The 16,542-nt window shown below is 37.2% G+C and overlaps 1 protein-coding gene across 14 annotated transcripts in view; it reads right to left on the bottom strand.

Moving 5' to 3' along the window:
* The window catches only part of PPFIA2 (PTPRF interacting protein alpha 2), a 481,936-nt gene that overhangs the window by 60,262 nt on the left and 405,132 nt on the right, over window positions 1-16,542 (bottom strand). For all 14 annotated transcript variants that reach the window (XM_043446293.1, XM_043446294.1, XM_043446296.1 and 11 more), the window contains one exon: window positions 5,773-5,866. In XM_043446293.1, coding sequence (XP_043302228.1) covers window positions 5,773-5,866 — 94 coding nt within the window. The remainder of the gene's footprint in view (window positions 1-5,772; window positions 5,867-16,542) is intronic.

Below are 16,542 nucleotides of genomic sequence, written 5' to 3'. Positions count from 1 at the left end.
TTTATAAGTTTAACTTGGCACATAGGTACTTAATAAATATTTATTGAATGAAAGAATGTTGTGGAGATTCTGTGATACCTTTAGTTATGAATATTTTCAGTGACATTTATTTTGCTTGGAGATATGCAAGCTCTGAAACTTCTAAATGCTAAAGATTAAAAATGCCAAGTCTCAAAACACATTAATGTTTATGCACTGAAGGAGACCCTTAGGATTGCAATAGAAATAAATTAACTAAATCTATAGAGCTTCACTTTTATGTCTTTGATGTTCTAACATAAAGATTCATTGGTAGTGATTAACTGTGACTGTTATGCTCCAAGGAGAAAACTGCTTCTCTGGAGGATGCTGCTGATTGCCAAGTTGGAATGTTAATTTCATTTTAATGATGTTGAAAAATTGATTTCAAATACGGAATCCATATTCACTTTGTAGTGGTATCCATTCAAGAGAGCATAACAAATCTAACATATAATAATATATTACTTATATTATAACTAAAGATTAAAAATGATAAATTAGTATATTAATATTTATATAGTGTCTTCCAATTTAGTCTCAAAATACAGATTTCAACATGCATATATGTTTTAATAAAAAATTATACAGTGTTAAAAATGCAGGAGGAAAACATTAGCAGATAAAAAACATACAAAAATTTAGGATTTATATTTCTGGAGCTCAGTAACTATTCACTGGGTAACTGTCGATTTTAATATGCTTACTGACTATCAAGAGTTGTCATGAGTGTTAGACAAGTGTATTACTACTGAAACAGACAACTGCTCTTTAATCTCGTCAGTCTCTGTAAAAATAAGCTTCTTAGAATCGAAGTTAAGCCTAGAAATAAAAATCTTTTAAGTCAATATATGTAAAACAGTCTAATCTAACAAGTCTTTAGATTGAAAGTATAAAGTAGAAAAATGAAACATAGAAGTTATTTGAATATAAATATATTATGACATTTCTGAACCTCAGGATTAAGTGAGAAATAAAGCTTTCAGGGAAAGAGAAGGGAAAATCCTATATGTTATACCACAAAACAATGACAATCAACTGATATTAGACATAAGTGGAAACCAAAAGATTAGGATGTTTAAAGCTTTGAGGAGAAATTATTTTAAACTAATACTTTTACAATTTTCAATTAATTTAGGTATAAAATATATTTAGAGATCTCTAAGGATATAGGAAGTTTGTCATAAACCTTTTCAACACATTTATAGAGATGGTGATGTGGGAAATTAGCAGCTAAATATGTTCCAGAAGGAAAAAAAGGATAAGAAATCTGAAGAGATATTAATACATATAATGGATATTTCTAAAGCTCTTTTTTAGGCAAAGATGCTAAGGACAAAATTTCATTTCTTTTTTGGTGAGTTCATAGCTATTGATTATAGAGTAACATATTTATGGCATCATAATGATGCAAATGCTATTTTTAAGAAGAAAATCCCATGGATGGAGGAGCCTGGTAGGCTACAGTCCAAAGGGTCACAAAGAGTCGGACACGACTGAGCGACTTCACTACACTACACAGACCTCACACTTGTACATCCTGGAAACGTGTGACTAGCGTTTCTTTCTTTCTCTGTCAAGTGACTTTAACTTGGGGTTCGGTTTTAGGAATCTCCTTTTATTTCCATATACCTACACCATGTTCTAACAGCTGCATCAGTAACAAAGCTGACATTTTGATCTCTTGTTGTCTGACTCCTCTGTTTATCAGCAAATAAATTCTAAACTTTGTCAAAGAACAGAGTTTCTATTCACTGCGTACTAAAACATTAATACCAACACCAGATTCTAAGCGAAGTTCAGGGAGTTAGGGAGTCAAAGAATATTTATAAATTGAGGTTTTTGGTGAACTAGGCCATGTACATTTTTGATCTTGCAGTAGCTTCTTTTAAAAGGTGCAGTTATTTTATAGAGTTGTGTGGTTCACTTTAACTGGCCATCCTGAGAAAGAAGGTTTAGGGTTTAGTCTAAAACATTTGCTGGAGAGTTAAGAAAGGGAAATAGGTTCTTGAAGATCAGGATGGAAGGTATAAAAGGGAAGAAGTGAAGTTCTCAGGTTTAGTCTGGGGAATGGCAAAGATATTCAATTAATATTAAATTAGAAAAGATGCTTGCCATCCGTTGAAATCAAACAAAGGATGATAGAAAAGACCTCAGATATTAGTGACACATTAAGAGAACTCTGGAGAATCACAATTTTAATATGGAGACATATTGAAAATAATAAGTGACTCAATCCTTTAAGATTGGGAGAACTATATCACAAGACTACAGAAACGCTGGCCCAATTTTAAAGGGGAAGACTAGACAAATTAATGTGAAGTACCCTGAGTATTAATTGGAAGGACTGATGCCGAAGCTGAAGTTTCAATGCTTTGACTACCTGATGCGAAGAGCTGACTCACTGGAAAAGACCCTGATGCTGGGAAAGATTGAGGGCAAGAGAATAAGGGGGCGACAGAGGATGAGATGGTTGGATGGCATCATGGATTCAATGGACATGAGTTTGAGCAACCTCTGGGAGATAGTGAAGGACAGGGAAGCCTGACGTGCCGCAGTCCATGGGGTTGCAGAGAGTCAGACACATCTTAGCTACTGAACAACAGCTCAAAGAATTACAAGATGGGTTTCAGTTTGACATAATTATCATAGGTATTAACTGTATTCCATGTAAGCCTGCTGAGGAAATTTATGGAATTGAAGCTTTAAAGGAAAGTATAACAAAGATAAGATATAATAAAAATGAACCAGGCAGAACAACAATAGGTTGACTTTAGACCTTCAGGTTAGATGCTATTCTGAGGGAAGAATAGCACCAGTGTGATAATATACAACTCAGGAAGATAATACTCAACTCAATAATTTTTAAAACAGTGGATGCTTTAGCAGATCTCGTATTCTTGATTTCCTATTTCTCATCATAGGACAATAGCAAGAAATAGAAGAAAAACAAAAGGCTGCACCAGAAAGCAAAGCAAAAGCAGAACAAAGTAGGAACACAGACCTAGTAAGATGTTTTAATCTATATGACTTTAGTTGCTGGATGGTAAGTGTACCTCAAATTAGACCTTTGTCTGGGACTGCCAACATTGTAAATTTCTGAACTTTACAAGCATTTGGAATATCTTGAACGCTGCTCTCTGATTTCTCTCCCATATGGTTTTTCAAAATGTGTCATAAGTAACTTATTTAAAGATTTCTCTCAATTAAATTTAAATTCACAGATTGTCAATCAGAGATACCTGATATCTTAGTAAAGTTAAAAATAAGATTTTCCAGCTGGGCTATTTCCACAGGGAGACTAATGAAATGAATCTTTGATATGAACTTTGGTAAAGTGATCATAAGTATAAGTACTGTGTTTTGGACACATCATTTGGCTTGGTCATTGGACAGAATGTAGAAAAACAACTGATGGGAAACCATAGTCATTGCAACCATGTATGTATAGACTATAGTGTTTAAAAATTTGAAATTGTTTTCTCCATTTTTTGTGTGTGCACTTAAAAAAAAAGTACTTGAATTTTTTTTTCCATCTTGAGAGTAGATATATGAAATTTGAACACAGAAGGGTATGATTCATTGAAGCACATTTAAAGAGGATACAGTGTTTTTTAAACAAAGAACATCAGAATTGTTTAAATAAAATTTTAAATGCTTCAGAAAATTTGAGAACATGACCAAAGTTTAATCATGTAATAAGAAATGTGATAGAAGTAAAGTCTGAAACTATATCATTTAAAAATAATTTACCTTGCTTATCTTGTAAAACCCATCACATGAGGACACGTGACTTTATTAACCCAGAAACCCAGGCATGGCGCCACAGAAGGCACAGATAAGTGTTAGCACTTCCTTATATGTCTTACAAATACCGGTTGAATATCTATGCTTGTTGGTCTTTTGCTATGAGATGGTCAATAATAAGAGAGATGCTTCGGTCTTTTCACTAATTAGCAACACTTTGCCTTGTTGTATCCATTTTAACTCAAATACTATTATTCTATAGGAAATAGTTGTGCTAAGGAATGTTAGCCTTTGTTGTATTATGGTTTGTTCTTAATATTCTTCTTGATCTTCAAGACAAGGATTCTATGTACTACATTTTAAAATTAGATTTGTCAAAATGTACTTCAAAATGAAGTAATGTAGTCAAGGACAGGAAGGTCTTCAAACCAAGTCCAGAAGTTACAATCATTTTCTTACTGTGAGGATACTTAGGATTTAAGAAATAATTCTATAAGATTAATATCAAATCAATCTAACAGTGTATAAACTTAACAATTCCTAAACTTTAATTCTAAATTTGTGATTTTGTTAAGTCATGGTATAATTGGAATTTTTAACTTCAGTAGCTGTTAAAATTGACATTTAACTTGGTCTTATAAACAGCAAATGAATTATGTGAGGCATTGCCTCCATATCGCCTTATATGTAAGATGAAAACTGGCCAGATTGCCATTATTTTTAAATATTTCATTGTGGAAGAAATGAGAACTAACTTTTAAGGGAAATAAACTAAGTGCATAGCCAGGCTAAGGTTTGATTATTATTACTACTTTAGACTTAAAGCAATCTCAAATAAATACACTGGAAATCCTTTAGACTTCAAATAAATTTAATATTTAAATATATATTTTGAGTGACCAGTAATTAAAAAGGTAATACTTATTAGTATGGAATGTGATTGAGCATTTAATTGTATTCAAGAAAGAATGCTCTCAAGGTCACTTCTTTTTTCTGTATAGCATTTCTACTAAATTTAGATATATAATTAATTTTAGTAAGTAGAAAGTTAATACAACAGTTATACTAGTGGATTCTTCTATAACTTTTAAATACATTTTCTTTTCATTATTAGCAAACATCTGCAAAGCAAGTGAGAAGGGAAAATATGAGGTAAATTAATTAGCACAGTATAGCGACATGCATGCCAATAATAATGATGACTAGAGCAATCAACATACTTTCATAGGAAAGAAGGTAAATATGAAAATTACAAGCCTAACATAATAAATATTTGAGAGGGAAGAAAAGGAATAACCAACCAATAGATCCTGGAATAAAGAGAAAGTATTTGGATTTTAAAGAACATGGTCTAAAGGTGCTATTTCATCACTGAAAATGTTACTATGCATTTAAAAAATATGTTATATATAGACCCACTTGTGTCTAACAGCTGCTGAGACTCCAAAATTGCCAATTTTGCAAGTTCATTTAAATGTTCCATATTATATGTGAATGAAAAAATATACTATCAGTTTCCTGACAGATGCAAAACAATCTGCTGTGATTCTAAAATAAGTTTACATTCAATCAGTCAGAGAAACAGTCTCCTTTTAAATACTCCATTTTAAGAGGCGGTTCTTTAATTGTCATGAGAGGAAATACAAAGTTGGATGGTATACTCTCTATTTTATCATACCAGTTCAGTACTGAATTCAACTTCAAGTGGAATATTACATTATTTATAAGGCTACATTTAAATATTTTAAATATCTTTGAGTTTTGAAATAAAAGCTTTGATCTCTTAAAAAAAACTGTTTATTTATACTAGGGGCCAAAATTGTTTAATAGTTAGATGACTATAACCATCACACTGGAGCACCAAAGAGTTTCAGGGAATACCAGGATAACACTGGCCTCGGTCTACTGTTTTGTTTCCAATTACTATGTTTTTAATTCCCCACAAACAATGATACGAAGTAAGTAAAAGTTAGAAAGAGAAGGGAAAAAAAAAATCTCCAAACCTACTTTTTCTTCAGTCTTCTATCCTTCTCAGCTTGAGTTCCCAGTTTGCCTAACCCCAGGGACTCCTGAGCTGCAGCTTCGGTCTCCATAAAGCCTCCTGTGAAGAAGTAACCATTCGGATTAGGTTGGATACGTTGTGTCAATTCTGAAATTACATTTTTTAAAGTTTATTTGAACAACTGTTTAGTATCACATTTTTTTTTTCTTTTTTGGCTGGACATGAGTTTGAGTAAACTCCAGGAGTTGGTGATGGACAGGGAGGCCTGGCGTGCTGCGATTCATGGGGTCGCAAAGAGTCGGACACGACTGAGCGACTGAACTGAACTGAACTGTATTTCCAACTCAATATGCATCCAGTGGCATGGGTATACACATAAATACACACGGAGAGAATGAGGGGAAGAAGTACCTATAAAAAAAAAAAAGGCAGGCCATTCAATCACACCTAGTAGCAACTAATACATGTGGCCTGTACACTGAAAAACACTTACATATGTAATCTGCAAGTGTCAAGGTTTGTTTTTCTACTTTTCTTATGAAAAATGAAAAAAACTGTGCAGTGTGTAAGGTTTTTTTTCACTGTTTGAAATATTTGAAATTTTTCATGTATGATGGAATAAATGACAGCCCAATGCACAGAAACTCAAGTGTATGTCTTTTGCTCCAAATTGAGAGAATGGAGAGATATTTGCTAAGTTAAAACTTTTTGTCTTTTGCTCTAGAACCCTCCTCTGCTCACCTGGCTGACTCCTATATCCTTCAGTACAAACCTGACTTTCAGAGCTTACTATGTTCTGGAAGGCTTTGCTTTGTTTTGTAATTTTAATCAAATACCTGAAAAAAATTCTAAATCTTTCTTCAAAAGAGCCTGGTAAGAATTGTTTTTACCAAGCAGTTCATAAACTATTTGATGTAGCATCAGTTTCACTTGGCTTTAGGATATATATGATTTATTTATAGAACTTCGGAATAAGAGGAGAATGTAAGTGTGTTGGGCATCGAACAATTTTACAAAGCAATTATTTAGCAACTGGGATCAAGACCATCCCCATGGAAAAGAAATGCAAAAAGGCAAAACGGTTGTCTGAGGAGGCCTTACAAATAGTTGTAAAAAGAACAGAAGCAAAAAGCAAAGGAGAAAAGGACAGATATTCCCATTTGAATGCAGAGTTCCAAAGAATAGCCAGGAGAGATAAGAAACCCTTCCTCAGAGATCGATGCAAAGAAATAGAGGAAAACAACAGAATGGGAAAGATTAGATATCTCTTCAAGAAAATTAGAGATACCAAGGGAACATTTCAGGCAAAGATGGGTTCGATAAAGGACAGACATGGTAGGGACCTAACAGAAGCAGAAGATATTAAGAAGAGGTGGCAAGAATACACAGAAATGTACAAAAAAGATCTTCACAACCCAGACAATCACAATGGTGTGATCTCTCACCTAGAACCAGACATCCTGGAATGTGAAGTCAAGTGGGCTTTAGAAAGCATCACTTCGAACAAAGCTAGTGGATGTGATGGAATTCCAGTTGAGCTATTTCAAATCCTGAAAGATTATGCTGTTAAAGTGCTGCACTCAATATGCCAGCAAATTTGGAAAGCTCAGCAGTGGCCACAGGGCTGGAAAAGGTCAGTTTTCATTCCAATCCCTAAGAAAGGCAATCCCAAAGAATGCTCAAACTACCACAATTGCCCTCATCTCACATGCTAGTAAAGTAATGCTCAAAATTCTCCAAGCCAGGCTTCAGCAATACATGAATCGTGAACTTCCAGATGTTCAAGCTGGTTTTAGAAAAGACAGAGGAATCAGAGATCAAATTGCCAATATCTGCTGGATCATCGAAAAAGCAAGAGAGTTTCAGAAAAACATCTATTTCTGCTTTATTGACTACACCAAAGCCTTCAACTGTGTGGATCACAATAAACTGGAAAATTCTGAAAGAGATGAGATGGGAATATCAGACCACCTGACCTGCCTCTTGAGAAACCTGTATGCAGGTCAGGAAGCAACAGTTAGAACTGGACATGGAACAACAGACTGGTTCCAAATAGGAAAAGGAGTACGTCAGGCTGTATATTGTCACCCTGCTTATTTAACTTATATGCAGAGTACATCATGAGAAACACTGGGCTGGAGGAAGCACAAGCTGGAATCAAGATTGCTGGGAGAAATATCAGTAACCTCAGATATGCAGATGACACCACCCTCATGACACAAAGTGAAGAGTAACTCAAAAGCCTCTTGATGAAAGTGAAAGAGGAGAGTGAAAAAGTTGGCTTAAAGCTTAACATTCAGAAAACTAAGATCATGGCATCTGGTCCCATTACCTCATGGGAAGTAGATGGGGAGACAATGGAAACAGTGTCAGACTTTATTTTTGGGGGCTCCAAAATCACTGCAGATGGTGATTGCAGCCATGAAATTAAAAGATGCTTACTCCTTGGAAGGAAAGTTATGACCAACCTAGATAGCATATTAAAAAGCAGAGACATTACTTTGCCAACAAAGGTCCATCTGGTCAAGGCTATGGTTTTTCCAGTGGTCATGTATGGATGTGAGAGTTGGACTGTGAAGAAAGCTGAGTGCAGAAGAAATGATGCTTTTGAACTGTGGTGTTGGAGAAGACTCTTGAGAGTCCCTTGGACTGCAAGGAGATCCAACCAGTCCATCCTAAAGGAGATCAGTCCTGGGTGTTCATTGGGAGGACTGATGCTAAAGCTGAAACTGCAATACTTTGGCCACCTCATGCGAAGAGTTGACTCATTGGAAAAGACCCTAATGCTGGGAGGGATTGGGGGCACGAGGAGAAGGGGACGACAGAGGATGAGATGGCTGGATGGCAAAACCGACCCGATGGGCCTGAGTTTGAGTAAACTCCGGGAGTTGGTGATGGACAGGGAGGCCTGGCATGCTGCGATTCATGGGGTCACAAAGAGTCGGACACGACTGAGCGACTGAACTGAACTGAACATATCATTGTTCATAAATTATCTGTTGCAATTGAAAAATGAAAACTTAAACCTGGGCTCTGTTTTCCCTCTGCTATTCACTGTTTGGAAAACATTAAGTCAAGGTAAATGAAAAATGCTCATTATTTTTAAGTGGGTTAAGGTATACATATGCTTTTAATTAAGAGATTTAAATTCCATTTAAGCTCAAGATTAGGTAGAGAGATTGAAGCTAATACTCTTACAAAGACTACACAAAAACATTCACCAATGTATCAGTAAGTATGTACCATTAAAGATAATTTTGCTGTAACTGTTTTTCATAATTTATTTTAGAAAATAATTTAACTACTCAATACTATTAGTTCTGGAACACCATCATAAATAAGTTAATCTCATAGCCTAGTTATTCTGTTACTGAACTGGATAATTACAAGAAAGTGATCTTTAATTGAAACATATCGATTGCTATCTAGATATTACTCAGGGATTCAGAGTTAGAGGAATGATATTAACTTTATTCAATTATGCACATAAGCAATTAAAACTTAAAGAAGTTTATATTGTGAATGATTTTCATTATTGGTATCATTAGGGAAATCATCTACTAGTTGACTAAAGTACTCTTAGGGAATATTTTCAAATGTGGAAATTTCCACTATGCAGAATGAGTGAATATTTTCATTTTATTTTTCTCATTGGTATCCTTGCCCTACTGTACATCCATAAATTACTCTTCACCATATGCAATTAACAATAAAATTGCTCTCTGGAAATATAAGTGGAAATGAATAGTGATTCACTTAAAAGTCACAAAATTCTTTATCAGTCCAGATGGGGACACAGAGATTGATGAGTAGACATATTTCATAAACAATGAGATATTCTCAACCACTATGTGGTTGGATAAATCAGGCCTTTTATTCTTCAGAGGAAAGAACATATAAATTATGATTTAAATTTTTTACATTTTAATTAGAGAAAAGAACATTTTAAAAAGTTTAATGCTCTGGAAGAGAAACAAAGAGAGCTCTATAGGAATTTTGAGAGTCCAAACTAGATCCAGAAAAAAAATAGTAGACTTTTCTTCTCACAAATACAATTCTAAAAGTAAAAGGCATGAGGGGCTTGGAAATATGCTGATCACTTCAAAATCTAATATCCTTTAAAGAAATCTGATAAAGAATTGTTGCTACATTGTGTTTGAAAATGCCAATAGAAAATGACACATAAGTCACAGTAGGCAAAATTAGTTTTAAGCAGCATGGGCTATACTCTTAAGCAGGAACAAAAGTCTACTCATGTGCACTTTTAAGCCCAAATAAAAACATTTATAGATGAGAAAAACATTCTTTCATAGCACTGACCCAGGAGTCCTATAAATCTAAGGTTCATCTCTCCAACCATCTGACCTGCTAACCGTAGGATAACCTTAGCCAAACTTTCTAATGAACTCGTTTACTCTATGAATGATTATATAAATCTGGTGAGAGTCTGTTTCAATTTTTCCTGGGCATCAGTGGACTCCCATGGCCATGAGGATTTTAGGAATATCTATTCATCTAGATCCGTGTTTTATTCATTTGTCACATACAGCTATTGAATACTTGAAATATGGCTGGTCCAAATTAAGAGCTCTGAGTACAAATTATGCACAAGATTTTGAAAACATAGTGCAAGAAAGAAAATAATAAATCTACTTAATAATTTTATATTGATGTCTAGTCAAGGCTATGGTTTTTCCAGTAGTTATGTACAGATGTGAGGAGTGGACTATAAAAAAAGCTGAGCACCAAAGAATTGATGCTTTTGAACTGTGGTGTTGGAGAAGACTCTTGAGAGTCCTTGGACTGCAGGAGATCCAACCAGTCCATCCTGAAGGAGATCAGTCTCGGGTGTTCATTGGAAGGACTGATGTTGAAGCTGAAACTCCAAAGTTTGCCCACCTGATGTGAAGAGCTGACTCATTGGAAAAGACCCTGATGCTAGGAAAGATTGAAGGCGGGAGGAGAAGGGGACAACAGAGGATGAGATGGTTGGATGGTATCACTGACTCAATGGACATGGGTTTGGGTAAACTCCGGCAGTTGGTGATTGACAGGGAGGCCTGTTGTGCTGCAGTTCATGGGGTTGCAAAGAATCAGACATGACTGAGTGACTGAACTGAATTGAACATGTTGAAATGATAATTTTTCTATATTTGTTTAAATAAAAACATTATTAAACTTAATCTCACCTGTCTCTTTTTACTAACCCTCTTAATATGGCTACTAGAAAATTGAAAATTACTTATGCGACTCGTATTTGCAGCTTGCATTATATCTCCATTGTATTGGTTCTATACAGGAGACAATACCAATGTTGAGAGGGAGTGTAAATATTTGCATATGTTGGTGGGGGGAAGGGGGCAAATTTTTAGATGCCACAATGATTGCAAAGTGCAACAGATATACATTAGATAGGAGTCAAGAATTCTAAACACTCTTCAGTAAGTAGAAAATTCTTTCATTTACCCATCTTGAAATTGTAAGAATGTGCCCAATGAGAAACACTCATTCTCCAGGAGACCTCTTAGGAATATGGCGTGTGTACATACTAAGTCACTTCATCTGTGTCTGACTCTCTGTAATGCCATGGACTGTAGACGGCCAGGATTCTCTGTCCATGGGTTTCTCCAGGCAAGAATACTGGAGTGGGTTGCCATACCCTCCTCCAGGGGGATCTTCCTGGCCCAGGGATCAAACTCACACCTCTTAAGTCTCCTACACTGGCAGGTGGGTTCTCTCCCACCAGCGCCACCAGGGACTCTGTGACCCCTCTGTACAGTCCATGAATTCTCCAGGCCAGAATACTGGGGTGGGTAGTCTTTCCCTTCTCCAGAGGGTCTTCCCAACCCAGGGACTCAACCCAGGTCTCCCACATTGCAGGCGGATTCTTTACCAGCTGAGCCAGAAGGGAAGCCCAGCGCCTCCTGGGAAGCGCCTAGTGATCCGGCGAGAGCATCATTAATTACACCCCACCTCACGGCATAAGCTGTTTAGGGAAAGAAGGCTTCAGTCCCATGATTCAGTGGATACTCAGGCAATATATTGCTTATCACCTTGTCAGTGGCCCCCTAGAGGTGGCACATGCAAAAGCCCAAGGCAAAGTCCATACCCTCTATGAAGTTCTCTGGGCTTCAGGCACTCCAAAGTCTCTTTCGTGAGGTTTTTGACAACTTTGAAGTATTTGAGATGGGATCACTTTTAGGGTGTGAGGGGCCTAGTCAAATATTTCTTACAGACCCCTTTCTATACAAATATTTTGAGTAACCCAAAATTAGTGGAAATACAATCTATTGTGATCCAATCTCATGTGATACCATCTGACAGCAGGAGTGATTCAATTATTAGGCCGCCCTTCTGGAAACAAGGTCAGGTTGTTCTGGCCCAGAGCAACCCTACAGGTAGTCTCCAGGCTCCCCCAGGAATCCGGAGAACACTAGATACAGTACAGAGAAATTAGGGAGGAACAGGGACCCAAGTGCACATGCTTTGGTTGTATTAGGCATCGTGCCGACGGCACTGCCTTCCTGTCTGGTTCCATCTTAAAGGTAACAAAAAATTTGAATGCTTCTAGAGACTTGACCTGGGGCTTTCCTGTTGGCTTAGTGGTAAAGGATCTGCCTGAAATGCAAGATACCCGGGTTCATTCCCTGGGTTGGGAAGATCTCCTGGAGGAGGGCACGGCAACCCACTCTAGTCCCCTTGCCTAGAGAATCCCATGGACAGAGGAGCCTGGTGGGCTGCGATTCATAGGGTCACACAGAGTCAGACACAGCTGAAGTGACTCAGCAGCAGCAGAGACTCGACCTACACAGGTACAGGTCTGGGGAAAGGGTGTGCTGCCAGGATAGCATCGCCAGTCCCAAGCTCTCCCAGGCACCAGAGGAAGACTTAGAGAATTTCAGGAGAGGTGCTACAAAGTATAAGATTCCCTAAGATCCAGGCTGAGGAATTGAGGAAAGGACGTGCATATGCCTAGATCTATGGATGGCTTTGTTACTGTCCAGTCGCTAAGCTGTGCTGACTCTTTGTGACCCCATGAACTGTAGCCTGCCAGGCTCCTCTGTCCAGTGGGGTATTCTAGGCAAGAATCCTCTCCAGTAGGAGAGGATTGACATTTTCTTCTCCAGGGGTACTAGATAGAGATATCTGTTCATTGGAATTGTGAAGGCAAATATCTCTTTGTTGCCTGGGCCTTAGACTCCATTGAGTATAATTTATTTCCTCTTGGCACTTGAGGTATGAATCTGTAGGAAATTCAGGCCAAGACCCACATGGCAAGGTCTCTATATCTCCATCTGTCCAGCAGAGTTCCTTGCTATCTTATTAAAAAGAAAATCTAATCCAAGAGAGATTAAGACTATAATCTGCAGCTGATCAGTAGTTCCATTTTTCATCTACTTGACCTCTCTTTGGAATGAATCCTTACTACTCATTTTGATTTTAAACACACTTGAATTTATAAATGATAACTTGTTTCATAACTCAGTCTATTAGTCCTCTGGAGGAGGCACCTAGGCACCGTGCCTGGCTCCTAAATGGCATGTAATAAATGCATTCATAACTGAACCTAAACACTGCTTTCTTCATAAGAAGACCTTTTTATTATGTAGAACATGATTCATCTCTAACTGATGCTTTGAGAATTTATATTGTATTTGCTACTTCCGTAGCATCTAGGAACAATCTGAATTTTGAGGTAAAGGCTAGCACAGCAACTCAAATTTTAAGTGTAGAAACGTGTTTGCTAAACATCATTGCTCTGATGTTGATGTTGCTTCTGCCCATTATTTTCTTATGCTGATTATAATAAATAACAGAAATCAGACCATTATGATATAATACAATCTGACAGATGACCATGAAGAGAACTGCAATTTAGCAGGCAAAAACATATCTTTGAAATGTTTTGCCTCTCATATGCATTTAAAGGAAATTTGCAAGAGTAGTTTTTATTTATTTTTTTACTCAATAATATACACATTTTATGAATCTGTAATTAGGGATACTGCCTGTATGATTTACACGTATTTCTCTGCTTTTGCCATTTTCCCACCTGCTAGGGTAATCACGTGTGCTCTGTTCATTTTTATTTATGGTCATTATTATTAGGACTCTGAAGACTTGGGTTGGTCTCTACCTGGGTGTCTCCCAGGTAGTAAATGTGTTAAAATCATGTGGGACAGATGACCTACCAGAGGTAATAAATGTATTTAGCATCACTACCTGTTCACACTCTGTTGCCATCTTCCTAACCGGGTGGCCGCCTCTGAAGCGTGGCACGGTGCGCAACTGCTCTGACTCCTCACTCTCACTTCTGCTCGGACACTTGACCCAGGTCATCGCCTTTGCGAGCCGCGCCTCCTTCAGGTTTCTGCCTCCTAACTGATGCATTTCCAGTCTCTCCACAGCTAGGCAACTTGATCCTCAATCCTTACCACTTCTCTGGCTTGATAATTTGCTTTCACACTTCACACGCCAGCCTGGTATCTACTTCCTAACTAACCATATAAAGACCCAGGTTCCTTTCCATCACATCTCCCATGGAGTTTATCCTTTCATGTGGCTTCAGTAGTTTTTTTTTTTTGAGAGATAAGTCTTATTTGAAACTCAAGTTTTATACCTTTTCAATTCTAAAGGAAAACTGCACTTAGATGTTCCGAGGAGAATCAAACATATCCAGGAAGAGAAAAACTTATTAATTTGAACACTTTACTGACCTTATGTCTATATGTTCTATAAGAAAGTTTATAATATATTCTGTGATGTTTTTACTATTGTCTTGAATTGTTCTTTACTTTTTCCGCATTTATGTGTAATACCCTCAAGAAGTTATAAACTTTTTGAAGAAAAAAGTTTAATTTCATTGTTTCCAAACACATGTTCCATGAAACTATGAGCTCAGTGAAGTACTTTTTGATGGAAACAGTCCCAAGAGTATATTGTCTGGAGCACTAGCCCAGGAAGTGAGATCTGGGAACCACTGCCAAGCCTCGTACCAGTGGCTGCTTCTCCTGGATGATTGGTAAAGTCATCTATTTCTGTATAGTATACACTGTGGGTCATTACATGGTCTTTAGATATCTTCTAACTCTAAAAGTCTGTAATTTGAAATATAAAATGCATTTTCATAGTATGAAACTCATGTTACATATTTTATAAAAAGAAGAGCTCCTGGGTCTAAGGCTTAAACATCAGAGCTTCATAGATTCAGGACTACTAGGTTTGAAATAGATCTTAAAGATCATCCTGTCCAACTGCCCTTCCAATTCTTGGACCCCTTTCTATAACAGTTCTTCCTACTATTTACCTAGCTTCTGCTTGATAATCTCCAGTGACTAATAACTCATTATTTCACAAGCCAGTTTGTTTGTATATAACTCTGACTCCCCAGTGTTCCCTTTCTTATTGAGATGAAGTTAGTCTTTTAACACTTTGCCTAGAGTTTTGTAGCCTTACTAAACAATGAAAAAGCCAAAGATTCTGCGTATAAGAAGCTTTTCAAATATTCATAATCAGCCATCCAGACAGGTCAGCAAGGGAATAGACTTGCCCTTCTACTGAGTTACTCCTCACATAATTTCAATTCTCCTTATCAGCTTAATATTTCCCTCCAAACTTCCTCCAAAGTTATGATATGCCTCTGAAAGTGTAGTTATCAGAGATGGATTCTATTTCCCAGCTCATGTTTTACAATAGAACAGGATGAAAAAGCCTTCTTTGATCTCAATACTGTTTGTCTATTAATGTGTCCTAAATTCATTGACTTACTAACTTTAACGTTACATGAATATCCAAACTTTTCTAGCAAAAATTGCTCCCAAGAATTACACTTTTAAAAATAGGATATTTTGGACCTTCCATGTCTCAGGTTTTTGAGGTAATCCTAAAGGAAGAACACTTATTTTTCTTTCATTTGTGACTTCTTTCCATATCACCAATCCATAAATCAGATCACTGTGCTATTGAAATATTCATGGTCACGTGACTGGGGGATGTGCTGGTCAAAAACAGTGAATCCTGATCAAGCCATTAGAAACCTGGATTCAGGGTGTCATCACCCCACTCTTCCTCACTATTAAGGGAGCATTATTCACCTGGTTACAAATTCCACCTAATTTTTCCATCACTCAGGCTCCATTTTGACATCCTGTGTACAGGGCAGCCATGCATCACAGCTCACCCAAACGCCTTTCCTGTTCTATCACTGAGTAACTTTGTCAAAGAAACAAACAGGCTTTATCTGACATGGTTATTTTGTTTGTTTGTTTGTTTGTTTTTTTCCCCATCCCGATCCCCCCTCCCACCTCCCTTGACATGGTTATTTTGAACACAATTTAATTTGCTTTGCTTCAAAACAGGTTGATGTCTTTGGATAAAATTAAAAGTCAAGCCAGTCAACATTCTGATTCACTTCAGTTCAGTTGAGTCACTCAGTCATGTCTGATTCTTTGCAACCCCATGAATCGCAGCATGCCAGGCCTCCCTGTCCATCACCAACTCCCGGAGTTTACTCAAACTCATGTCCATCGAGTCAGTGATGCCATCCAGCCATCTCATCCTCTGTCGTCCCTTTCTCCTCCTGCCCCCAATCCCTCCCAGCATCAGGGTCTTTTCAAATGAGTCAGCTCTTCGCATAAGGTGGCCAAAGTATTGGAATTTCAGCTTCAACATCAGTCCTTCCAATGAACACCCAGGACTGATCTCCTTTAGGATGGACTGGTTGGATCTCCTTGCAGTCCAAGGGACTCTCAAGAGTCTTCTCCAACACCACAGTT

This window comes from Cervus canadensis, chromosome 25 (assembly GCF_019320065.1).
Source record: "Cervus canadensis isolate Bull #8, Minnesota chromosome 25, ASM1932006v1, whole genome shotgun sequence".
Lineage (NCBI taxonomy): Eukaryota > Metazoa > Chordata > Mammalia > Artiodactyla > Cervidae > Cervus > Cervus canadensis.
The sequence above is the reverse complement of the archived record's forward strand: the minus strand, read 5'-3'. Positions and strand labels throughout refer to the sequence as shown.